Source organism: Carcharhinus amblyrhynchos, chromosome 11 (genome assembly GCF_965287045.1).
Source record: "Carcharhinus amblyrhynchos chromosome 11, sCarAmb.v2.hapA, whole genome shotgun sequence".
Lineage (NCBI taxonomy): Eukaryota > Metazoa > Chordata > Chondrichthyes > Carcharhiniformes > Carcharhinidae > Carcharhinus > Carcharhinus amblyrhynchos.
The window spans coordinates 57,257,518-57,284,956 of record NC_137334.1 but is presented as its reverse complement, the minus strand read 5'-3'; the positions used below and the strand labels follow the sequence as shown (position 1 = coordinate 57,284,956).

At 42.7% G+C, this 27,439-nt stretch overlaps 1 protein-coding gene across 1 annotated transcript in view; it reads right to left on the bottom strand.

Moving 5' to 3' along the window:
- Positions 1 to 5,768, bottom strand: part of LOC145350160 (sorcin-like) — a 47,679-nt gene extending 41,911 nt beyond the window's left edge. Inside the window, exon 1 of the mRNA XM_080199167.1 lies at positions 5,530 to 5,768. Coding sequence (XP_080055293.1) covers positions 5,530 to 5,553 — 24 coding nt within the window. The 5' untranslated portion in view covers positions 5,554 to 5,768. The remainder of the gene's footprint in view (positions 1 to 5,529) is intronic.
- Between the last annotated feature and the right edge of the window lie 21,671 nt (positions 5,769 to 27,439).

The following is a 27,439-nucleotide window of genomic DNA, read 5'->3' as shown; positions in this document are numbered from 1 at the left end:
ATTCAATCTACCCATGAAGAGTTTCAGTCGATGCATTCAAAAGGGAATTAGACTTATCTGAAAAGGACAAATGTATTTTTTCTGTCTTTCTTAGCATCTCACAAGGAGTGAGCTTTATTTCAGTGTTGTGCTCTTCTCACAGAAGATTCTGGGATCAAGTTTGACTCGAACCTGAGCATATAATCTGGGCTAGTACAGCAATACAGTATTGAGGGAGTATTGCACCGTCAGAGATGCTGCCTTTTGGGCACGATGTTAAACCAAGGCCCCATTCCTCTCTCCCTCCTTCCATTCCTTCCTCCCTCTCTTCCCCGCCCCAGGAACATACAAAAATCCCAAAGCATTGCTGCAACTAAAATCACTGAATTAGTGATCACAAAATTTGTTTTAGTAATTGAAAAGCAAAATAGTGCAGGTGCTGGAAATCTGAAAAAACAGAATATGTTAGAAAAACTCAGCGGGTCTGTCAGCATCTGTGAAGAGAGAAACAGAGTTAACATCTCATGTCTGTATTACTCTTCTTCGGAACTGGAGATAGTTTTTATATACTGTTTATAGGTTCCTGTGTACAATTAGCTGCTTTTCTTTAAAAAAAAACAGTGACTGCATTCAAAAGTGCTCTGTTCGTTATAAAGCACATCAGATGTCCCATAATTGTGGAAGGTGCTATATAAATGTAGGCCCTTTCATTCTCCTTTTCAGCATGTTTAGCTCAGGTAATCATTCAGAGTAAACATCCCCCATTCTACATTTTAACAACAAACTAAGAGTTACCATTTATCATATTTGTGGATAGTTTTCCAGTTCAAACAGCAGCCATCCATACAGACTTTAAATTCACAGCTAATCTGCAAGTACTTCTAGGTCCTGAGCCACGGCTCCAAAACAGAGGGTGCCAAAATTTGATTTATAAAGAAATCATACATCTGCTAGGCAAAAATCTTATCTCATAACCTAAGTTGGACTGAAATGTATGGCCCAGAAGCAAAAAGCTAATTCACTAATGTGCACATAAATATTAACAGGACCAACCATAGATATACTTCCAGCCCACTGTTCCCTTAAATTGTGTTACTGTAAAAGTTTGCAGAATGTTTTGAAAAGTATCAAGCAGTGCATATGTATGATGCAGTGAATTGGAACAGGTTTTGGGAGAAGTCCAAGAATAAATGGATTAAGACATTTGGAAGAGTTACTTTTGTAAATTAATTTAAAAGGGAACTTTGTTGCTCAACTTCACTAAATAAGGTTTTTTTTAAAAAATAAATTCCTACAAGCTTGTCATTTCACCAACTCCTTATAAGTGTTCACAAACAATGCCCAGACATTGCCCTTAACCAGTAATGCAAAAAGTCACTCATTATTCTGCATTATGACACAGGGCTGGATTTCTAAGTGATCATATTGTGTCTGTCCAAATTCTTATTGCTTAGATTTTCCTACAGAAACAATGAAATTTCCAACATGTTGTAATGCCAATATGTGAAGCTTGCTATGAGTACAATGAAAGGAAATTGTTGCATCTTTAAAGCGCCTTTTATCTCTGTACATCCCAAAGGGCTTTAGAGACAATGAAATACTTCTTCAAATATGCATGGTATTATTTTCAACATTCTTCCAAGGAGGCAACAGGGCCTTCGTCTAATCTTACATCCAAAAGACAGCAACTCCAATGGAATAACATTTTCTGCTCTTTGAAATAAAGAATAGAGAAGCAGCATATTATTTAAATATAGAGATGCCACTTAACTCTAATAGATCTGGGTGCCCTGGTACACGAATTGGGAAAGTTAGTACCCAGGCGCAAGTGATTAGGAAGGTACATGGAAAACTGCTGTTTACTGCAAGGGACTGGAATGTAAAAGTTGGGATGTTTTGCTATAGTTGGTGAGACCACATTTTGAGTATGTGCACAGTTTTGGTCTCCTTATTTGAGAAAACATTAGAAGCAAATCAGAAAAGATTAACTCAACTGATACCTGCACCAAAATCTTGTTGGTGTTTACACTGACATTTACATTAGAGTCCCACCAATGGCACAACCTTGTCATAGGTTTTCCATCAGCGAGGGGTGCATTCAACGAGAATCTCCACTGACAATGGCAGAACCATAAGATTCTGCCATTAGCAAATAACACCATTCCCCACCATTGCAAAACATGCCTCAGAAAGGGAAAAAAATCTCATCCCTGGATTGGGGGAAGTTTTCTTATGAGGGAAGGCTGGATAGTTTGGGTCCATGTCCATTGGAGTTTATAAGAATGAGAAGTAATCTACTTGAAACAGAATAACTTGAGGGGACTTGACAGGAAGTATGCTGAAAGAATATTTTCCCTTATGGAAGTTACAAAATTTAAAAAAAGTCTTCCATTATAAGGCAGAGAAGATATATTCTCTCGCAGAGGATCATGAATCTTTAGAACTCTCTTTCCCAAAGAGTGGTGGAGGCAGGGTCAATGAATATTTTTAAGACAGACATAGACAGTTTCTTGACCTGTTGTCTCCAGAATTATATCAATGCTTTGGTTGAGTAAGCAGAAAAGTGGCAAATCGAACACAATTCAGAGAAGTGTGAGGTAATGCATTTGGAGGGCAAGCAAAGATAAGAATACACAGTAAATGGGAGGATTTTGAGTTTGGTAGAGGAAGTGAGACACCTTGGAGTGCTTATCCACAGGTCCTCAAAAGAGGCAGGACAGGTGGACAGGGTGGTAAAGAAAACACGTTGAACACTTCCATTCATTGGATGAGGTACTGAATACAAAAGCAGGGTGTAATACCAAAACTGTTTAACACACTGGTTAGGTCACAGCTAGAACTTTGTGTACAGTTCTGGTCACCACATTACAGAAAGGACATAGTTTCTCTGGCGACAGTACACAGCAGTTTTATAAGAATGTTGCAAGGCTTGAAAATTACAGGTATCAAAAACACTGGATAGTCTAGGGTTGTCTTCCTAAGAACAAAGGAGGCTGAGGTGTGAGTTAATTGGAAGTGTACAAAAATTATGAGGGGCCTAGATAAAGTAGACAGGAAAGACTGGTTTCCTCTACTCCTGGTCATTTACCAGGGGGCATAGATTTAAGGTGATTGATAAAAGAATTAGAGGGATGGGGAAAAAGCATTTTCCACCCAGAGGATAATGAGCATCTGAAATTGCTCAATTCATTTAAAAAGTACCTAAATCTGCACATGAAGTGACATGACCTGCAAAGCTACAGACCAGGTGCTGGATCTGATTGGAGAATGAATGGCTAATTTATTTTTTCTCTTTTTTGGCTGACCTAGACATGATGGGATGAATGGCCTCTTTCTGTACTGTAACTTTTCTATGGTTACAAAAGATAGGCAGAATGTGGAGTTAAGGATACAATCAAGGCAAACTGTATATTGGCCTTCATAGCGAGAGAACTGAATACCCAGATAGGGATGTTTTGCTGCAATTGTTTAGGGCATTGGTGACGCCACAGTGTGTGCAGTTTTGGTGTCCTTATCTGAGAAGGCTGTCCTTGCTATAGAGAGTGTACAGGGAAGTCAGTTAGGACATTTACTGGCACTCAGAACAGTGAAACTTATAAAATTCTAACAGGGTTAGACAGGGTAGTTTCAGAAAGAATGCTCCCAATGATGGCAGACTCCAGGACTAGGAGTCATAGTTTGAAGATAAACCTTTATAACTGAGATGAGGAGAAATTTCTTCACCCATGGGCTGGTGAGTGTGTGTGATTTACTACCATGAACGGAGCTGAGGCCAAAACGTTGTCTGATTTCACAAGAAATTAGATATAGCTCTTGGGGCTAAAAGGATCAAGGGATGTATGAGGATGGTGGTTCTGTATACTGAATTTGACGATCAGCCATGATCAAAATGAACAGTGGAGCTGGCTCAAAGGACGAAATGGCCTACTCCTGCTTCTAGGTTCTATGATTCTATCAAATCGGCCATGACCTTGCTGAATGGCAGAGCAAGTTCACGGCACTTTAAGCTTCGACAAAGGGTCATCTGGACTCGAAACGTCTTTTCTCTCCTTACAGATGCTGCCAGACCTGCTGAGATTTTCCAGCATTTTCTCTTTTGGTTTCAGATTCCAACATCCGCAGTAATTTGCTTTTATCTCAAGGCACTAAATGACCTACTCCTGATCCCAATTCAGATGTTCAGTAGTGCACCAAAAAATCTACCTAAATTGTATGCACAAATCTCTGGATTGTGAATGAACCCATAACCACCTGATTTAGGAGGTCAGAATGTTACCATCAAAAGTATTTATGGAGCAGGAACAACAGACTTTTTTTAATTCAAGCAAGACACGTAGGTTCAACTAACTGCAAAATCAGGAACTTGTAACTAAGATCTTTCGTAAAACCTCATTTACAAAGCTGTACCGAAATTTAGGTTCTACCACCTCCATTAAGAATGTTCCAAAACAACAAAAGATTTCTGATTATAATAATGCATGGAAGCTATTTTGGCTTCAAGGACAGTTGGGTATGATGCTCTCAGCAAGTCAGTCCCTTCAGTCTCTACTCAGCCTTCTTGGTCCCCAGATGATCAGCAGTCAATAGAGTAGCTAGCCTGCTTAGGGGCCTTTATCAAGTTACAAAGCAAGTGCCCCACAACAACCCAGAAAAAGAGCTCTCCACCATATCACAACTGAGATCAGTGACATGGGAGAAAAATCAACTTTTTTTTTAATTATAGTAAAACGTTAATTTTCCAGTAAAAGTCCATGCTAGTAAGATGACTGGTATGCTGGCACGAAGTTATAAAGATTATGTCTGAAGAAACTTAAATGGAACTCCAGTCAGCAAAGCAAGGGCTAAACAGCAATATGGATATTGCCACAAACTAACGAAAAAGACACACCATTTTACTTTGAGGTATAGGTTTACATGATCTGCCAGTTAAAATGGAGTGCATTTCTCCATTAGACCACGGCAATGTACACAAGTGCTGTGAAATAGAGACTTACCCGTCCCCCACAGGTAGGGGATTAAACCTGCACGAGGAATTCGGCGCAGACACACCGAAAAATTAAGATTTTGTTTTTAAAAACGGAAAGATCACAAAGGGTTAAGTCTAAAGACTTGGGACTGCTTTGCGTCGCTTCCATCCACCCAGGCGAAACCAAAACCATGAAAGGCATTCCCGTCCTTACACCTCCAGTTCTTTTCGGCGGCCATGGAGCTGCTCCGAGTTTTTTTTTGGGGGGGGGCGGGAGTGGGGAGAAGGAGAGAGAGAGAGACTCGGTTCCTGAACAATGAGAGAGGAGGAGGGGGGGGCTGGAGGAACACACCTACTGTCATTTATTTAATTTTTTTTAAGAAAAAGCACACACTCAACAACAACGCCGAGAAGAATGACTGCGGGGTAGCCGGGCCCCCGCAACCTAACACAGCAGCCAGCCGGCCAGCCGGCCAGCCGGCCAGCCGAGGCCCCCCCCCCCCCCCCCCCCCCCCCGGTTAGCAGCCTCCCCAGCTCTGAACCACAGCCCGGAGAAGGGATTTCCCCCCCCCGGCTTTACTCACCCCGCCGTATCCAGGGTAGGCCATGACCTCGAAGCGCGCTGCGGGTTTACACCGAAAGCCGAGAGCTGTTTACAAATCCGGGGTGGGGAGGGGATGGGGAGCTGCCGAACGGTTGAAGCGCGCGGCTCTGCGGCTGCTGTCAGTTGGGCGATGAAATCAGCGGCCGCCTCCCTCAGTCAGTCACTCAGTCACTACCTCCCTCACTCTGCTTTCCCTCACTCAGCTCCCCCCCTCTCCCGTTACCCCACACTCAGCCGCTTCAATCCCCGCCCCCTTCCTCCGTCACCGCCCCCCTCCCCATTGGACAGCGGCCCTAGCTCCTCCCCTCTCCGATTGGTCGGTCACCGCTGATTGACGTGCCCGCCAGCCAACCGGACGGCGCGCCTCGATCCCTAAGGAAGCTGTAGGAGTGTTTGAGACTTGTGTCAATGTAGTTTTTTTATTGCTGCGGACTACTATCCACTCTGTTGGTGCGGCCTTGTGAAATCTTGAGCGGACGGTCTGCGTTATGTGCACTAGGCCCCAATCCCTTACAATGCCCCTGCAATGAAACAAGAGTGATAATTGCGCTGATGTACTATGTGCACATCTTCCCAGTGGCGTGTCTGTTCCAAGCTTTCCTAAGAATGGTGGTGCCTCCTTTCATTGATCATCTGCGGCTGCTGCGAGACAATATTATCATGTCTTCAAAGGGTTTTCTGGATCCCATAAGTTGAAAATAATTACACTTCAAACTCAAAATGCTAGAGCTTCACCTGGCACCCTGCCATGTGGCTGCTGGACTGATTGATACATTGCTACTGGGCACAGACTGGGAAAATATGGCATATATTTGATTTGATTCATTATTGTCACATGAATTAGGATACACTGAAATGTATTGTTTCTTGTGCGCTATACACCATTCATAGAGTACATAGGGAAAAGGAGGGGTGCAGAATATAGTGTTGCAGTTACAGATAGGATGAAGAGTAAGATCAGCTTAACGTACAATAGATCAATTCAAATATATTCACATATCAATTAGTTTCTTACTGAATAAATAACAAAATGTTAGAAGTATTTAGCTCATAATTTATATATTTTAGAATACAAATTTTACAGAGGTTTACAGCATGGAAATAGGCCCTTTGGCCCAACTTATTCATGCCACCAAGTTTTTACCACTAAACTAGTCCCAGTTGCCAGTGTTTGGCCCATATCCCTCAATACCCATCTTACCCATGTAATTGTCGAAATGCTTTTTAAAAGACAAAATGGTGCCCGCCTCTACTATTGCCTCTGGCAGCTCATTCCAGACACCATCCTCTGCATGAAAAAATTGCCTGTCTGGACCCTTTAGTATCTCTCCCCTCTCACCCTACACCTATGCCCTATAGTTTTAGATTCCCCTACCTTGGGAAAAGATAAGAACATAAGAAATAGGAGCAGGAGTAAGCCATCCAGCCCTTCGAGCCTGCCCCGCCATTCAATAAGATCATGGCTGATCTGTCGTGGCTCAGTTCCACTTTCCCGCCCTCTCCCCATAACCCTTAATCCCCTCTCTTATCAAAAACCCATCAACTCGCGTCTTAAAAATATTTAGCGAGGTAGCCTCCACCACTTCAACGGGCAGAGAATTCCAGAGATTCACCACCCTTTGAGTGAAGAAGTTCCTCCTCAACTCCGTTCTAAACCGCCCCCCCCTTTATCTTGAGGCTGTGCCCCCTAGTCCTACTGTCCTTTCTGAGTGGGAAGAGTCTCTCCACCTCTATCCTATCCATCCCATTCATCATCTTATACGTCTCAATGAGATCTCCCCTCATTCTTCTAAACTCTAACGAGTACAAGCCAAGTTTATTCAGCCTCTCTTCATAGCTCAACCCCCTCAACTCCGGCATCAGCCTAGTAAACCTCCTCTGCACTCCCTCCAAGGCCAAAATATCCTTGCGTAAGTACGGCGCCCAAAACTGCACACAGTACTCCAGCTGTGGCCTCACCAATGCCCTATACAGCCGCAGCAAGACCTCCCTACTTTTACATTCAATCCCCCTCGCTATGAAGGCCAGCATCCCATTCGCCTTCCTGACCACCTGCTCCACCTGCAAGCTGGGTTTTTGCGACTCATGCACAAGGACCCCAAGGTCCCTCTGCACTGTCGCCTGCTGCAGTTTTTTGCCACGTAAGTAATAATCCTTCCTACCATTATTCCTACCAAAGTGGACCACCTCGCACTTGCCAACATTAAATTCCATTTGCCATTTCCTGGCCCATTCGCCCAGCCTATCTAGATCCTTCTGTAGACCCTCCGCACAATTTGCTGTTCCACCAATCTTGGTGTCATCAGCAAATTTCGACACCCTACACTTGGTCCCCTCCTCCAGATCATCTATATAAATGGTAAATAGCTGAGGCCCCAGCACCGACCCCTGGGGCACTCCACTAGTCACCATCCACCAATCCGAATAGCACCCACTGACCCCCACTCTCTGCCTCCTATTTGACAACCAATCCTCTATTCACGCTAACACCCTACCCTCAACTCCATGTCCCCTGACCTTCTGCAATAACCTCTTGTTGACTATCTACCTCATCAATGTTCTTATTATTTTATAGACTTCTATAAGATCACCCCTAAGCCTCCTATGCTCAAAGGGAAAAAGTCCTAGCCTATCCAGTCTCTCCTTAAACTCCAACCATCAAGGCCCGGTGGCATCCTAGAAAATCTCTACTGCACTTATTAAATTGAATAAATCCTTTTTATAATAGGGTGACTAGAACTGTCCACAGTACTCCCAAGTATGGCCTTACTAATGTCTTGTACAACTTCAACAAGATGTCCTAACTCCTGTGTTCAATGTTCTGACCAATGAAACCAAGCATGCCTTCTTCACCACCCTGTCCATCTGTGATTCCACTTTCAAGGAGCTATGAACCTGTAGTCCTAGATCTCTTTATTCTCTAACTCTCCCCAATGCCCTATCATTAACTGAATAGGTCCTGCCCTGATTCACTCTACCAATCTACCACATTTAGCTATATTAAAATTCATCTGCGATCCACCAGCCCATTGGCCCAATTGATCAAGATTCCATCGCAATCCTAGATAACCTTCTTCTCTGTCCGCTATGCCACCAATCTTGGTGTCATCTGCAAACTTACTTACCATGCCTTCTAAATTCTCATCCAAATTATTAACGTAAATAACAAACATCAGTGGACCCAGCACCGATCCCTGAGGCACACCGCTGGTCACAGGCCTCCAGCTTGAAAAACAACTCTCTACAATCACCCTCTGTCCTCTGTCGCCAAGCCAATTTTGTATCTAATTGGTTACCTCACCCTGGATTCCATGAGATTTAACCTGATGCAACAACCTACCATGCGGTAACCTTGTCAAAGGCCTTGCTAAAGTCCACGTTGACTGCACTGCCTTTATCTACCTTCTTGGTTACCCTTTCGAAAACTAGGAATATAACTTTTAGGTTAAAGATTGAATGCAAATAAATGGATACATCTGGTTAAGAAACTAACCCTGAATGTTATGTAATTCAAACAAGTTTAAAGTTATAAAGCTAATTATTTCCTGGCAAGGTCGAAGGGGTGTAAACACTTAAAACATTGGACAATCTTAGGTGTAGTCAAGGGAGGTTAATTTTCTTCAATAAATGACTTACATTATGTTTAATTTTATTTATTATTATTGTCACAAGTAGGCTTACATTAACACTGCAATGACATTATTGTGAAAATCCCCTAGTCACATGCTCTGGTATCTGTTCGGATACACTGAGAGAGAATTTAGCGTGGCCAATGCACGTAACCAGCATGTTTTTCAGACTGTGGGAGGAAGTCAGAGTACCTGAAGGAAATCCACGCAGACACAGGGGGAGCATACAGACTTTGTAGTCAGTGACCCAAGCCAGAAATTGAATCCGCATCCCTGGTGCTGTGACGCAGCAGTGTTATCATGCCGTGCTACCATAGTACTACCACTTTGCTACATGCCGCCTTTAACTGCATAAGGCATTTTCAGACAAAAGAAAACTGAAGTAAGAGTATGAAGAAAGAGCAATCATATTCCTTAGCATCATCAATTATTTATTGATAATCAAAGAGGAGTTTCAGGGATGTTTGTAAAATCCATTTATTTCTTCATGTCACAGAAGAATTTTTAAGTTGGGGATAATTAACCTAAAGGTCTGTTCAGGGACATCTCAAAAACATGTCACACCATTATGCAGATAAGCTGTGGGAAGAGAGAGATTCTTTAGTTTATCTGGGTGTTTGCTCCAAAGGCTGTTTAGTTGCAGTTTGAACTCTGGAGGTCTGTAGCTCACTGAAAGAAGATAGCCAAAGCTGATGGGTATTAATCAGGTTGACAATTAAGCTGAGAAAATTCTAACTTCATCACTCTACATGGAATGTGAGTGAGAACTTTATCTCAATTTTGAGTTCATGAGGAAAAAGTAGCTAGAAGATTTATTTTCAACTGCAGTCAGTGGAAGAAATGTATCAAAGTCCTCACAGAGCCTTGTGGTAAAGAAAGCAATTAGCAGAATTAGCTGCAAAGCATTGAATAGGCAACATTCACAAGGAATTTAGGCATCCACAGCGAAAGCCTGAGGTTGCATACCAACCAACTCAAGAATAGCTTCTTTCCTGTTGCTATCAAACTTTTGAATGGACCTATCTCGCACTAAGTTGATCTTTTTCTACATCCTAGCTACAGTGTAACACTACATTCTGCACTTTCTTCTTTCCTTCTCTATGAACGGTACGCTTTGTCTGCATAGCGCACAAGAAACAATACTTTTCATTGTATACCAATACATGTGACAATAATAAATCAGATCAAGTCAAAGCAGTATTAAACAATAAATCTCACATTGGAGACTGAGGAAAATTTAAATAAATTCCAGAGGACTGTGACATACTTTTGGGTGGACTTGACAGAAGAAATAACTCCAAGATATCATAAATTATTAAGAGGCTTCTTGGGGGGAATAGGAAGTAAAACTGAGTGAATAATATACATAGTTATAAACCATATTGTTAAATTAATAGTTCCTGTTTTGCTTAAATTAACAATATATACAATAAAGTTTATTTTTATTTAAAAATGTGAAATCTTTCTGTTAGAACATAGAACATAGAACATTACAGCACAGAACAGGCCCTTCGGCCCACGATGTTGCACCGACCAGTTAAAAAACAATGACCCTCTAACCTAAACCAATCCCTTTCCATCCATAAACCTATCCACAGATCTCTTAAACGCCCCCAAACTAGGCGCATTTACAACTGCAGCAGGCAGGTTGTAGTTCTGTTGGTTAAAATTAGGTCCTTGGATATATCTTTGCATGTTATAACTCTCCATAACATGACAGTAACAACTACACTTCTTCAAAAAAAGTCACTGTTCCAATCATTAACATTTTTTCTAAACTAAAGATTAGCAATCAGCTTTTAGGAATAAACTGAGCACCTTGAGAGTCTGTTCTAGTTCATTACCTTTTTTCAAAATATTATTCACAGTATCATGTATGATTGGATATTGTGCCTCCATTTTGTAGATTTGACATTCATTGCTTTCAGTGATGAGTTGGCACCCTGCACATGTGATGTGTGTTGCTCCTAGTGTTGTAGCAGACATCGCTAATATAGCTAATGTAGTGTCACTTGCTGGTGATATTGTTGATGTTGCATGGTTTGTTTGATGTTGCTCAGCAATGATGAGCTAAATTGTGAGGATGGTGTCATTCTTTGGGGATCCAGGATGGCTATTCTCAGACCAGGAAGAGAATTGCGGAGTTATTGTGAAATATGTAACCAGTGCCCTTTATACCCATGGACATTGCCAGCTCAGCCATGGGTGAGACGTCACGTGAATTATGTGAGCCCATTTAGGTTCCTTTTATTAGTGGATGCCCAATCAAATGGTTTGAGGTGTTCTAAATAACAGCCACAATTTCAATCACCACAGTGGAGAAACTGTGCCAATGTTTCTCCACCCACAGCACCAGAAGTTCTTGTCTCAGACAACAGAACAGCATTCACAAATAGCATTTAATGGAATCAAGCATATTGAACTTTAATCAAACTGCACCATATTATCCTTCATCAGATGAGTTGGCTGAGTGTGCAGTTCAAGCCTTCAAGGCTGGAATGTACATTGCTAGACACTAAAATAGCACAGTTCCTGTTTGCCTATAGAAATACCCCGAATATGGGTGTAGCTCCTGCTCATGGGTCAACACTTGAGAACCAGATTAGCCCTGTTAGTTACAAATTTGGCAGGGATGGGGGAGATAGGGCAGAGTTGTCAGAGAAGAAACCATGAATCAGTGAAAGTTGAGAGAGTATTACAAATAGACTTTAATAGCAACAATATCCACTGGATCAGCATGGAGTACCACCCTCAGCTATCTGCTCTTTTGTTGATCAATTCGCTTCACAGATTTTGCCATCCAACATCCAACAATGTCTCTTTGGCTCTGTTCACTACCTCCATAAATGACTCCTGATTTGTCAATTTCAAAATCATCACATGTTCTCCATCTTACTTCTGTTGGACAGAGGATGTTCAGGCTATATTTTTCTATTTCTCTTGACATTTTTCAACTTCCCCTTCCCATCCTTGTCCTCATATACCTAGTTCCCATTCCAACCAATTTTCCTTAAGGACCTTAGTTTTTAATGACCTTTGCAGTCTTACTCCCTTTCTTTTGGCCATAGCCTTCTTAATCTGCCCACAACTTCCCTCAATCTAGGATGCACACCATCTGACATAACTGCATTGATAACTGCTGTCATCACCTCCTTTGCTGTGATATTGGCAAAATCCTCTCCTAATGAAGATAGAAACAAAGTACTCATTTAGTATGAGAGCCATGACCTCTGTTTCCTTAAGATAGCCTTCATGATCCCTAATCAGCCCCATTCACTCTTTGACAATTATTTGTACTAATTAAATGATACTTCTCCTTCTGCTTTTGCTGCATTTCCTGTTTACTAGGTGATGCCAATGGGTTTTCCCTTAGGGTGGCACAGTGACCCAGTGGTTAGCACTGCTGTTTTACAGCTGCAGGGACCTGGATTCAATTCCTGCTTGGGTAACTGTCTCTGCGGAGTTTGCATGTAATCCCTGTGTCTACATGGGTTTCCTCTGGGTGCTCTGGTTTTCTCCCACAGTCGGAAAGATATACTGGCTAGGTGGATTGGCCATGCTAAATTTTCCCTCAGTGTACCCAAACAGGCGTCGGAATGTGGCGACTAAGGTGATTTTCAGTTACTTGTGACACTAATAAATAAACTTAAAAAAAATGCAGCAGCTGACCACAAGTTTGAATACCCAACCAGGGTTTCCTCCTGAAAAATCCAGGCAGCGGAAGCACTTTTAACATGTTGACCGCTTAATAACGTTACTGGGTTTTTTTTTCCAAAGGAAGAAGAGTAAGGATGCACTCAAGATTGCCCTAAAGCACGGAAATATTAATACTACTGACTGAGAGGAGAAGGCTGTGGACTGCTCAGCGTTCTCCACCTGGTCTGTTAAGACGCAGGCCACCTCAAGGCTCAGCAACTTGACAGCGAGGCAGGACGGCGGCGGTAGAGGAAGGAGAGGGAAGCCAAGCTGGGGCTGTGAGTTCCATTCCCCTGCTCAACTGCATGCAATCCCACCCCTCTCGCCCAGCTCCCCACTGCAGAGTAATTTGTGACTCCAGAATTAGACTCCTCGGTTATCCGAAGATTCGCCAAGCCTGACAGACGAAACCCTTGATTATGAAGGGCTGCCGATGACAGTTGTTACTGGTGGAAGAATGGCTCTCGGAGTCAATTCTGTCAGAAATAGACCTTAGCATTCAGTCAACAGCCAGGAAAACGGACAGCCTGCTTGGAATCAACGCAGCAAAAGGGACAGACATTGGGCGTCTGCCAAGAAACTGATACAAGACGGTCTCCCTGTTGTTGATAAATAGCTGCGTTTTCTTGTGTTTTTCCTAGCTCTCTACAGAATTACGAACCAGACATTTTTCACCAGCTTCCTTTTCCTGTTTCTTTTAAATCTTTGTATCTTTTCACACCTCGTCATTCCACAGCTCTAGAACCAGATGCCCTTTTTTCTCTTCACCGAATCTGTCTTGTCTGTACCTAATCCATTTCTCCATTGTAGACTTCTTTACAGTTTTACCGAACATTCTTTGATTCCATTTTTTCTCCATGAATCAATATAATCGAATGCAGATTAATTTGCCTTTCGTTTCATTTATGGTTGTGGGATTCTGCCTTGTGTAAAATGCTTGTCCTGTTTCACTACAGGACAACAGGCAATACACTTCAAAATAGTTAATTGTGTGTGTGTACTTTAGGGAGCTTTAAGAGCTTTAATAAGGCACAATATGAATGAGTTTTTCTTTTGAATTCACTTGGAGATCTAATACACTGCAGTCACTGCCTGGAACAAAGGATAAACCACTTGGATATGATTGTGCCTAAGCATAGTGTTTTTATTAATGCACTTTTAAGGACTATTGGCTAGAAGATACAAGAGGATCTTTTCCAATAGGGATTTAATTTCAGCATCTGCAGATTCTGCTAATCCCAACTTTAGCTTAAATAGAATTTTGTATGGCAACATTTGAAGAGGGCTTTTCAAATCTCACTTCAATGACAACAAGGTCTTGATGCAAGTTTAGCTTGTAAGACGGAAACAAAATACTTAATTTATATAATGCCTTATAATAGCTGTTATATTTCAAAGTGCTTCAAACTTAATTGCTTTAAGATGGAGTAACTCATTTCACAGGCAAAGATGGCAACTATTAATATTGATAATATTAATAGGGATAGAGTACAATCCTCAATATCATTTTTCTAGGTGTTAAGCATGGGTCATTGTAGGCCGATAGTTGTCTTCATTTAATTCTACTTTAATATTGCCAGTATTCTGGCTAATATAGGCTTAACTTCCATAACATGGTGAAGAATGCTAAACTATGAAATAGAACTAAGGTAAAAGCGAAAAATTGTGGATGCTGGAATCTGAAATAAAAACAGAAAATGCTGGAAAATCTCAGCAGATTGGACAGCATTGATGGAGAGAGAATAGAGCTGATGTTTTGAGCCGGGATGATACTTTGTCTAAGTTCAAGGGTCATTCTGACTCAAAACATTAGCTATATTCTCTCTCTCCACAGATGCTGTCAGACCTGCTGAGATTTTCCAATATCATAAAGTAAACAGTTTGAATGGATATCTTCAAGTAAGACACAAAATTAAGGCCCTACCCTCCTCATCTCAATGTGTCAAGTAGATCTTGTGATATTATTACCCAATGAATATCCCCAGTGTCCTTCCTCAACCAACACCACCTGATTCTTCATCTTATTGCTATTACCCTATCTTGAGACTGAATAAGAAAAATAGTTTAATGTATCTTACACTAGATTGTTCATTTAACATGTGAATGGAATGCGGAAACAGCAGAAACACAAAACAGCAAAGTGGTCAAAAGCATAATGGGTGCTTTGTTCACAATCTCACTGAAGATGCTGCAAACAGAAGCTAAAGAACAATTACCAGGCCACGCAGACGAAAGAATAAATCACCAGGTTTAATATATGCTTGGCATACAGGCTATAATTAGAGAACGTAGAGTACGAGCACTTCTTGTTGCTGCTACAGTTCAAAAAAAAAATCACACCATGTTCAATTTTAATTTTTATGCTGATCTAGTGCAAACTCCTTGACATTGTGTGAGTCTGACAGGATTATTATGAAGCAAAAATAAAGAAACCAAATCAAAAAGAAGTTTCAGAAGTTATTGTAAATAAATACCAATATGTGAGTAGATTTTGTTTTATTAATTGATGGGGATTGTGGACATCATTGACAAGGTCAGCATTTACTGTCCATCTCTATTGCTCTTGAGAAATTATTGGTGTGCCACCTTCCTGAACCACTGCAGACCATGTGGCATAGGTGCATCCACGGTACTGCCAGGCACAAAGTTCCAGGATTATTTTCCTAGCGGCAATGCAAGTACAGTGATGTACTTCCAGGTCAAGATGGTACACGACTTGGAGGGGAACTTGAATTCAGTGATGTTCTTACCTGCTGCCCTTGTTCACCTTGGCTCAAAAGGACACATAATTGGAAGGTGCTGTCGAAGAGAGCAGTAAATTGAAATTTTCTCACTGTCACTCTTAGTTTGGGCTTGGTACACACTGCAGTCATTGTAGCCCACGATGAGAGAGAGAATGTTTAAGACGGTGAATGTGGTGCTAGTCAAGAGGGCTGCTTTGTCCTGAACGGTGTTGATGGTGAATTCTATTGGAACTGAACCCATCTAGGCAACCGCTAAGCGTTCCATCTACCTCTTGACTTGGTATGGTAACCTAAATGTGAAATGTAAAAGTAAGCTGGACAGAATTGTCAACACTGAAAGCAAAATCACTGGTGGACAGCAAACACAGCTCAATAACCTATTTAACAACACAGTTAAGAGGGGAACTCAGGCCTTATTGGTGAACCCTCTCATTCTTTATATCCTCAATTTGAAAAGTCCCCTTCAGGCCAGAACTTTAGAATGCCTATTCCCAGAAAACAATGGCGCCATGTCCTCCCTCTGCATCATGTACCAGCCACAGGTACAGGCTGGTGGATACATGCATATCAGAGAAGATGTTATTGCACTGTGGTGAAGGCATGTCACCCTCACCTGAGGAGCTGGTGCAGATAGAGAATCCCCAGGGTGCCAGTGATCAAAAGATTTTTGGAGACCAGGACAATGCTGAGCTGAGACAGATGATGAGCCTCTGGAGTCATCCAACAGGCAGCAGATGCTGGATATCCAGTGTGATGCATGTAAAGCTCTGGCAGAGAACTCTGAGGGTCTGCGTGCATGGTCTCCGTGTTAGAGGATGTCATGTAGAGCGTGAGAGCTCAAACATACAGCTTCCTCCACAGAGAGTGTGAGACTCTCATGGAGAGGCAGCTCCAGAAATTCAGTCAGGGCTTTCTGAGGTTCTATTTAGACCTGCAAGCCGCAAACTGGTCAATGCCAATGTGAAAGATGAATGAGTCATCCAATAGCTTTGCTAGCTGTCCATCCAACTATAGTAGGCAGGGAGATTCAAACCAATCTAATCTTGGTGGAAGATCTGCAGTTCACACATTTGGTCTCCTCTCAGGTTGCTCTTGATGATGGCAGTAGTTTTTCCACCCCTCTGCCAGTGACTGTGATCTGAGGAGACCATGACAGCTGAGCCATGGCACTGGATTCTCGTACACAGATGCTGGTGACCAGAGGATGGCTGCCAAGATCATCAAGGCTGATGGGGCATCAGGGCCATCAGCCTGTCTCCAATCCAGCTGCCAGCGAGAGGGAAGTAAGACATACGCAGAAGTTTAAGTCACAATGATCTCATAAGGAGTCTCAAGGATGATTAATTTCTCCTTGGCATATGTGTAACAGTGCATGTATATCTTTGCCTACAATATTAAAATATTAGATAATGTCCAAGCTCTCTGGTGTGCTCCATGCAATTGTTAGGGAAGAGGCCTGGAGTCATGCGCCACACATACAAAGATCTGCAAAGTTTGGGAATTGGGTGTAGGTTGACAGCACCAATCATTTTTGGTAGGATTCCCTTAGCCATTACCTTGACTCCTTGCTTTGGATTCCTAACTGAAAGTCACCTGAATTAAGGCCTTCCTGGTCTTCCTCTCTCCCAGAAGTGTCTCACATTGGGATCTTGTCCCTTACCCTGTGGCGCTTCTGGTTCCTCCTCAATCTCAGCACTCTGCAGTCTCTGCAACAGCATTGCTGCCTTCATAAGAACATAAGAAGTAGGAGCAGGAGTAGGCCATCTAGCCCTTCGAGCCTGCCCCGCCATTCAATAAGATCATGGCTGATCTGAAGTGGCTCACTTCCACTTTCCCGCTTTCTCCCCATAACCCTTAATTCCCTTGCCTACCAAAAACCTATCTACCCGTGACTTAAATATATTTAGCGAGGTAGCCTCCACCACTTCAACGGGCAGAGAATTCCAGAGATTCACCACCCTTTGAGTGAAGAAGTTCCTCCTCAACTCCGTTCTAAACTGCCCCCCCCCCTTATCTTGAGGCTGTGCCCTCTAGTCCTACTGTCCTTTCTGAGCGGGAAGAATCTCTCTACCTCTACCCTATCCATCCCCTTCATTATCTTATATGTCTCTATAAGATCCCCCCTCATCCTTCTAAACTCCAACGAGTACAGACCCAGTCTATTTAGTCTCTCTTCATAGTCCAATCCCCTCATCTCCGGTATCAGCATAGTGAACCTCCTCTGCAGTCCCTCCAAGGCCAAAATATCCTTGCGCAAATGCGGCGACCAAAACTGCACACAGTACTCCAGCTACTTTAGTACTTCATCCTCCATGAGGCCCCTGCTTGAGAGTGCCACATTGTGTAGTGTGCAGTAGACAACAATAAGGGAGATGTGTTCAGGAGCATATTGTATGTGATCCCCCTGAGAAGCCCAGACAGCAAAATCTCAACTTGATGATGCCAATGATCCTCTCAATCATTGCCCTTATGGTTACAGTCCTTGTGTGTCTCAGCAACATCATCAGCCACCATTTTCCATGGATAACCTAAACTGCAATATATAATACTTACTTCACATACAATCTAGTGAATGGAAGCCCTTTCTATTGCCAAAGACACCCATCCCATCTGATGCCACCTTTATAGGCACATGTGGCAGCATGGTTGCACAGTGGTTAGCACTGCTGCCTCATAGCTTCAGGAACCCGGGTTCAATTCCCAGCTTGGGTGAATGTATGGAGTCTGCACATTTTCCCCGTGTGGGTTTCCTCTGGGTGCTCCGGTTTCCTCCACATCCAAAGATGCGTGGATTAGGTGAATTGGCCACGCTCAATTGTCGCTTAATGTCAGGGGGATTAGCAGGGTAAATACGTGGAGTTACGGGAATAGGGCCTGGGTGGGATTGTTGTCAGTGCAGACTCAATGGGCCGAATTGCCTCCTTCTACACCATAGGAATTCATGATTCTATGTGTGCAGTCAATGGCTACCTGAATTCAGTGAAATCCTGCAATTGCAGCAATGCCTCTGGTTTGTTCTGCTTGGCTAACTTCATCAGTCCTGAAGTGAATGATGGTGGGCACCCTTGGAATAGTCCCTCTCTGACCAATTTGAGGCAGTGTGGGCAGTGAATTGCAAGGTACCACAGATATCTCCCACTGACCCCTGGAAAAACCAGAGGCATAAAAGTTTATGGCAACTGTCACCTTCAGAGTCACTGACATGGGCTGGCCACCTGCACAGCTGGAAGCAATTTCGGGACCAATCATCTCTTATATTGAGGAGCTGCAGAGACTTCTTTGGCACTGGACCTCTGATATGTTCAGGTAAAATGTACGGTCCACCTGCTAGGTAATGGTGCCTTCTGCTGAGCCTTATGCCTTATAATTTCTGCTGGTCCTCCACCCTTTCTGCCTGCGCCTCTCGGTCCATAGGACTGAGTCTTAAATGGTGCCTGTGGGCAACTGGTCTCCTTTTCCTCTGGCCTGTTGCTCTTCTTCTGAGGCAGTCCCTCCAGTAGAGTACAGAACCCCCATGTTTATTCAGTTGGTTGCACAGGTTTCTGCACTGAATTAGCCTTTCTGCAGAAAACCTTGCAAATGCTTAAAAACTCAGAGCTTTCTCGCAAACACCAAAAAAGTGACAGAACATCTCTAAACCAACTACAAACAACTCATAGCAAGACTCTAACTCCTCAACTTACCAACATCTTAAGGCTGTTTGTCCTGCTCTGGGTGTAGAATGAAAACTGCCTACCTGTTTGGCCAGTGCGCTGAGCGAAAAACACGCAGACCATTCAAAATCATAGTGCAGGGTGGCACACTGCTGCCTCACAGCACCAGGGACTTGGGTTTGATTCCTGGCTTGGGGCACTGTCTGTGCAGGGTTTGCACGTTCTTCCTACGTGTCCACATGGGTATACTCCAGGTGCTCTGGTTTCCTCCCGTAGTCCGTGCTGGTTAGACGCATTCACCACGCAAAATTCTCCCTCAGTGTACCCGAACAGGCGCCGGAGTGTGGCAACTACAGAATTTTCACAGTAACTTCATTGCAATGGTATTGTAAGCCTACTTGTGACCCTAATAAATAAGCTTAAACTTAAACTTACAACTTAAATCACTGTCAATTGGTTTTAAGTGGGATTAATTGAACTGTTAACAGTTGGCAGCACGATTCCAACTTCTATGCACACCCAATGATCAAAATATCACAATGTCAGGATTCCCACTCGGTATCATCGTGACTGTTCATGTCCAATGCATGCCTGCTTGGTCAGTACAAAATTCTGACTAATAAGTTGAGAAGGAGACTGGCAAAAAGAGAATATGCGAATAGAATAGCAGCTGATATAAAATAGCAATCCAAATATCTCCCACTGGCATGAAAATAGTAAACGGGGTGACAAGACGTCTGGTGAGTGCAGGTAAGGATAAAATGAGTGATGTATGCTTTGTGGCTCAGGGCAAGGCTAGCATACATAATGAGTACTTTGTATCAATGTTTACTAAAGAAGAGGATGCTGACATGATGTTGGGAGAAGTGGATATGGTAGAAGTAATGGGTGGGTGAAAGTTAACAGGTAGGATGTACAGGAAGGCTGACAATGCTTAGTGTGGATAAATCTGGTCCTGATAGCTTGCATCTCAGATTGCAAAAGGAAGTGCAAGAATTTTCCACAATCTGCTAATCTTCCTCGATACAACAGAGGTCCAAGAAGATTAGATAGTGGCAACCATGACACTATCCAAGGAAGTGTATAGGGAAATTCATATTAATTACAGGCCGCTTGGTTTAACATCAGCAATTGGTGAGGTTTTATAAGCAATACCCTCAAAAATCAATAGGTACTTGGAGGCTTGAGTTGCTTAAAAAGGACCAGGACAGATTTGCAAAATGCAGATTTTGCTTCACTAATCTAATTGATTTTTTTTTGAAGTAAGCGAGAAGGTTAATTAAGAGAATTTGGTTTTAAATCATTTTTGGGATTCTTGACCAGCATTTATTGATAACCACTTTTGAAAAGGTGATGGAGAGCTTCTTTCTTGAATCTCTAGTTTATGTACAAATGTTTTCTTTTTGTGGTGGATCAGAGGCCAGTTAAGAATCAGCCACATTGCTGTGAATCTGGAGTCACATGTATGCCAAACCAGATAAAGATGTAAGACCTTCATCCTTGAAGGGCAATAGCAAACTAGATGGCTGTTGTCCATAAGAGCTTTAAGAAAGAGTTTGACAAAGTACCATGCAAAAGCTGGTTAATAATATCGGAGCTCATGGAATAGAAGGCTTAGTGTTGGCTTAAGTAAAAAAAAAAATTGATTTGAGGACAAAAAGCACTGGGCAAAATCTTATCGAAAAATGGCAGTGTTGGTTCTGGTGAGAAAAACATGCTGTTTCTCTGGTTTTTCTCTCCAGATCATGTCATAGTCTTGTAAAAAAAACAGCTGGGTGGAAAATGGAAATGTCCATTGACCTTGAGGTGGTATTTTTCAGTCTCGTTTGAGCAAGACTGTAAAATCCCACCCTTTGAGAGAGTAATTAGCAAAGCAAGGGGCATGTTGGCTAACATAGATACAGGTATTAAATACAAAGACAGGAAAATTATGTTGAATCTTTATAGAGCTCTGGTCAGGCCACAACTAGAGTATTGCCTCCAGTTATGATGAATAGACTTTAGGATGAATGTGAGGGTTTTGAGTGAATACAGAGGAGATTTGCCAGAATGCTTCCAGGAATAAAGGATTTTAGTTATGCTAGGTTGGAAAAGCCTGGAGTATTATCCTTGGTAAAAAAAGGAGATTGAAGGGAGATTTGATAGATGTATACAGCACAATAGGTTTAGATAAGGGTAGGCAAAGAAAGTTTGTTCCAAAAAAGTTGATGGCTCAAGGACCACGGTCACAGATTCTAGGTTTGAGCAAGATGCGCTGGGGGATATGAAGAACTTCTTATGCAATAACATCCTGAAACTTTATGTCTACAAGGGTGGTGGAACCAAAGACAATCAATGATTTTGAAGGGAAATAGGAAGTGGGTTGACTGTAAGCTGGTTGAAAACTTCCAAACAAGAGTGTTAATGTGCTGAGATTATGGGAATTGCCTACTCCATTGACAGTTCTGACAGTGATGAGGAGAACCAGAGAAGGAGGGAGTGGTGGGCTAAAGGCCAAAGATAGCAGCTCATGCTGACCAGCCACAGGTATAGCCTCGTGATGGCAACAGGGCAGAAAGCCAAGAGTGCCCTACTTGCAAAGACATGTCAGGAAACAAGCTACCCTAGCAAGGTACGATCTACTTGCGGGTGCTTGAGAACCAATGTCTCAAAAGTTCTGTGGAGAGGCTTTGGCGAGGGGAGGCCCTGGCTTTGGAAGACTTTATAGACAACAAAGCTTCCTCAGATGAAGATAATGATGAGGATTTAAGATTTGGAAACCCAGGAGACCCAGGAGTTTGTCATTTTAAAGTGAATCGCATGAACTGCTTCATGTCAGACATCTGGTTTTCCAAAGATCCTCCTTTCTGGCTCACTACAACATCAACCATCTGCCGACAGCTCAGAACATCTTGACCATCAGTGCATAGTGCTTTGGCAATGATTCCTCCCATCAACATGCACAATATGGTCAACCACAAACAGCCCGTGACTTGCAAGCTCCCACACACACCTGGCCGTGTCCCTCCATTAATGCTTTGAGACATTCATAAGCAGGACATGACAATTAGAAAAAGTCCAATAAAATAGGTTTAACATTTGTGTTAATTTTACACCAGTGATTTCCAAATGCTGTTACAATGACTTTTCAATTGTTTTCTTTTGCTGCCAGCTGCCATGGAGACAGATTGCTGACCAAGCTGCCCTGTTGCTTAGGCTAACCTTGATAACCATCCTCTGGAAGCCTGAGGCTGTGAGAGCTCCGACATACTGAGGGGCTCCTGATCAATCGAAAGAGCCTCTCATTTCACAGCAATACTGAGGCCTTAATATCACTGGCAGAGAGAGCAGGTGCCATTGCCAGACATTTATTAACAGGGGTTTGAGTTTAAGAGCTGTGGGGTTATGCTGCAACTATACAGGACCTTGGTGAGACCACATTTGGAATATTGTGTGCAGTTCTGGTCACCTCACTATAAGAAGGATGTGGAAGCATTGGAGAGAGTGCAGAGGAGATTTACCAGAATGCTGTCTGGTTTGGAGGATAGGTCTTATGAAGAAAGGTTGAGGGAGCTGGGGCTTTTCTCTTTAGAGCAGAGGAGGATGAGAGGCGATTTAATAGAGGTTTATAAGATGATGAGGGGGATAGATAAAGTGGATGTGCAGAGACTATTTCCTCGGATGGATGTAGCTGTTACTAGGGGGCATAACTATCAGGTTCATGGTGGGAGATATAGGAGGGATGTCCGAGGTAGATTTTTTATCTAGAGAGTGGTTGGGGCGTGGAATGCATTGCCTGCTATGATGGTGGAGTTGGACACTTTAGGAACTTTCAAGCAGTTATTGGATAGGCACATGGAGCACACCAGAATGATAGGAAGCGGGATAGCTTGATCTTGTGTTTGGACATAGCTCGGTGCAACATCGAGGGCTGAAGGGCCTGTACTGTGCTGTACTGTTCTATGTTCTATGCTGAGTATTTCTAGCATTTTCCATTTTAAAGTCCTTTCTAATGTGTGATGCCAAAAACTGAACACAGTATGGGATGTATGGTCTGACCAGAGCTTTGTACAGATGAGGCATGACTTTTTTGTTTTCTAGTTTCATGGATATAGACAGAATTCTATTTTTGGTTATATTCTGTACTGATTCATGACATTTTAATGATCAATGTATATGGACTGTTAGATCTCTTTGCTCAGCCATTTTTCCTGCCTTTTCATCATTCAGAAATAATTTTGTTCTGTTGTATTTAGTTCCAACTGGATTTTATTCTATCTATACAGCTAACAATGTTGCCAGCCTTGTGTCATAGGCAAATTTGGATATGTAGCTCTCTGTACCAGCATCTAAATCATTTTAAAAATGGTAAATAGCTGAGTTTCCTGTGGGGCATCACTAGTCACATCCTACCAGTTAGAGTACTTGTCTATTAACATTGCTCCTAACACTCAGCTAATTCCCTAATCAGGTCAATAATTTGTCAGGAACAGTTTTTATATGAAGGACTTTATTGAATGCCTACTGGAAGTCCATATAAATAACATATATAGACATTTCCTTGTCCACTTCTTTATTCACCTCCTCAAATATTCAATCAGTTTTGCCAGGCATGACCTGCCCATTAGAAATCCAAGTCAACTTTCAGTTGGACATCTTCATTGACTGATCTACAATTCCAAGTCTTTCTTCTTGCACTTTTCTGAAATAGTAGATTGATATCAGGCAATTTGTGCACTTTGATTTGATTTGATTTATTATTGTCACATGTATTAATATACAGTGAAAAGTATTGTTTCTTGCACACTATACAGACAAAACACATCATTCACACAGAAGGAAATGAGAGAGTACAGAATAGGCCCAATTTTACCAAAAATTTGTGCCTGTTTTCGAGCACGAAATTGCGGTAAAGTCAGGTGTTGAGCCTTAAACGCATTCTGCACTCGAATCCACACAGATCACAGCTTTTAGCATGCATTTAAATCAATTTAATGAACCGCGCGCCCAGCTCTACCGCCAAATCCCACTTTACCATCTTCTGGTCCGTTCCGGATCTGCGCTGTAAGCGACCTGCAAAATAAAAATCCAAAGCCAATTTCTACTCTGCAGGGGAACCTCCGAAGCCCATCCTCCTCGACCATCCTTCACAGACTCCCCCCCGCTAACCACCCCTGATCAGACTCCCCTGGGAAGCAGGCCCCCCCCCCGCCCCCACCGGCCCCCGGGCAGGCTTCCCCCCTCCCCCCTCTGCGATTGGACCCCCCTGGGAGGCAGGCCCCTCTCGGCAGAGCACACCCCAACCTACCTCAATCACTGCTGTCCCTCCACCATCTTCCGACTTGCAATCCTTCAAGAGCCTGCAGCACCTTCCTGGCCTTCCACTGGCATCTGCCGGAGGAAGGGAGCAGGCTCAGATGGGTCTCTGGTTGGGGGGGAGGATGAGGGGGGAGGATGAACTTGGGAGGATCTTGTAAACTGAAAATAATGTAGCATCTTTGTGCTGCCTAATTATCTATGGGAAAGGTAATTAAACTACAGTGTCCTAGTGAGGAATTAGTGACCTGTATGTTCCTGTAGCCATGAGCCAGGTGCTCAAATGTTCAGAGTCATGTGGTGAACTTGGAAGAATTGTCCCCGTGGTGAAACTTCGTTGGAAATAAGGTTCAAGGAGATTACTGAATCTGGAAAATCAACCATAGTGAAAAGAAGTTTGTATTGGCAACTCTTCTCTCATATTCCATGGCAGATGTGCCCCTATTTATGAATGTGATTTGCATGGGCAACGTTGGGTGCAGCTAATCTGCCTCTGGAGCAGCCTTGGATCCTTTCTTTCATCTTGTTTTCATCTGAACATTGCGCAGAATTAGAGGAATTCCCTTTGGAAGATAACGTCAAAATTATAATCACAGGAACTAAAAACCTGACAGTCAAAAACTTGGGAAAATATTTCAAAATGTATACCCCCCCATCCATATTTTGAAATATTTTCCCAAATCTTTGACTGTCAGGTTTTTAGTTCCTGTGATTATAATTTTGACATTATCTTCCAAAGGGAATTCCTCTAATTCTGCTCAATGTTCAGATGAAAACAAGATGAAAGAAAGGATCGAAAGCTGCTCCAGAGGCAGATTAGCTGCACCCAACATTGCCCATGCAAATCACATTCATCCGTCGGGGCACATCTGCCATGGAATGTGAGAGAAGAGGTGCCAATACAAGCTTCTTTTCACTATGGTTGATTTCCCAGATTTAGTAATCTCCTTGAATCTTATTTCCAACCAAATTCCACCACAGGGACATTTCTTCCAAGTTCACCACACGACTCTGAGCGTTTGAGCACCTGGCTCATGGCTACAGGGACATCAATAATCCAGTTACAGATCACAAATGTATTATACAGTTCACTAATTGCTCACTAGGACACTGTAGCTTAATTACCTTTCCCATAGATAATTAGGCAGCCCAAGAAGATGCTATGTTATTTTCAGTTTGCAAGATTCTCCCAAGTCCATCATCCCCCAATCCCTCCCCACACTAAGCCCCGCCCACAGCATGAATTGGACCAGAGCTGGCAAGAAGTGTATGGGCATGCAGCAAAGAGGATTCCGGGCCTGGATCCATACTACGCCTGGATCCAGCCCTTAGGCTCCGACTGGTAAAATCGGGCCCAATGTATCTGCACCTTCACCCTTTACTTTTGTTAAACAAAACTATTTTCTCCACAGTCCTCAGCTCTGAAACTCTGCTTTCTTTGCTTTGTCCCAGCAGTCCCAATATATTCTCAAGGCACATTTCATCACTAACACATGTGCCATATCCCTTTGACCCCTTTTTGATCAAACACAGGCAATCCAACTTTTCTTCCTGTTCCCCCAAACTAGATGAAATTATAAATTGCTTTCCCAAAGCACTCTTAAATTTACTGTTATCACCTGATCTTTGAAAAACGACCCTTATCCCAATGTCTCTAGCTAACTTCTGCCTCAATGCAACTTTCCTTCTGCTCCCCAAGGTGATCAAATAGAACTATAGAATCACTACACTGCAGAAAGAGGCCATCTGGCCCATCGGGTCTGCACCAAGTCCCCAAAAGAACGTCTAACCCACAGGCCCTCCCCGCTAGCCAAGCCCCGCAGTCCCATGAATTTACCATGGCTAATCCATTTAACCCACACATTTTTTCTTGAAAACTACAATGTTTTGGCCTCAAACAAAAACAGAAAATGCTGGAAAATCTCAGCAGGTCTGACAGCATCTGTGGAGAGAGAATAAAGCCAATGTTTCAAGTCAAGATGACCCTTTGTCAGGGCTGTTTTGACCTCAACTGCTTTTAGTGGCAGTGAACTCCACAGGCTTGCCAATCTCTGTCCTAAAAGGTTTATCCCATATCTTTAGACTATGACCCCTGGTTCGGGACTCCCCTACCATCAGGAATATCCTTTGTCCTTCTTCCCTGTTTAGTCCTGTTAGAATTTTATAGTATTTTATGATAGCCCCCCTCATTCTTTTAAACTTCAGCAAATATAATCCTGACTGATTCAACCTTTTCTCATACATCAGTCTCACCATCCCAGGAATCAGTCTGGTAAACCTTCACTGCACTCTATCCATAGCAAAAACACTCTTCTTCAGTTAAGGAAACCAAAACTGCACGCAACATGCTAGGTGTCACATCACCAATGTCCCGTATAATTGCAGCAAGACATCCCTCCCCCTTTACTCAAATCCTCTTGCTATGGAGGCCAACATACCCTCTTTACTGCCTGCTGCATCCGCATGCTTACTTCATTGACTGGTGCATGAGGGCACCCAGGTCTCATTGCACATTCCCCTCTCTCAATTTGTAGCCATTCAGACAATAATCTACCTTTTTGTTTTTGCTACCAAAGTGGATAACATTTATTCAATCACACTGCATCTGCCATATATTTGCCCACACACAATTGTCCAAATCACACTGAAGCATCTCTGCATCCTCCTCACAGCTCACCCTCCCACCTGAATTATGTCATCTGCAAATTTGGAGATACTACATTTAGTTTCCTCATCTATATGCATATATCTTATGAATAGCTGAGGTCCTGGCACTGATCCCTATAGTATCCCACTAGTCATTGCCTGCCATTTGGAAAAAGAACCATTAATTCCTACTCTTTGTTTCCTGTCTGCCAATCAGTTTCTATCCA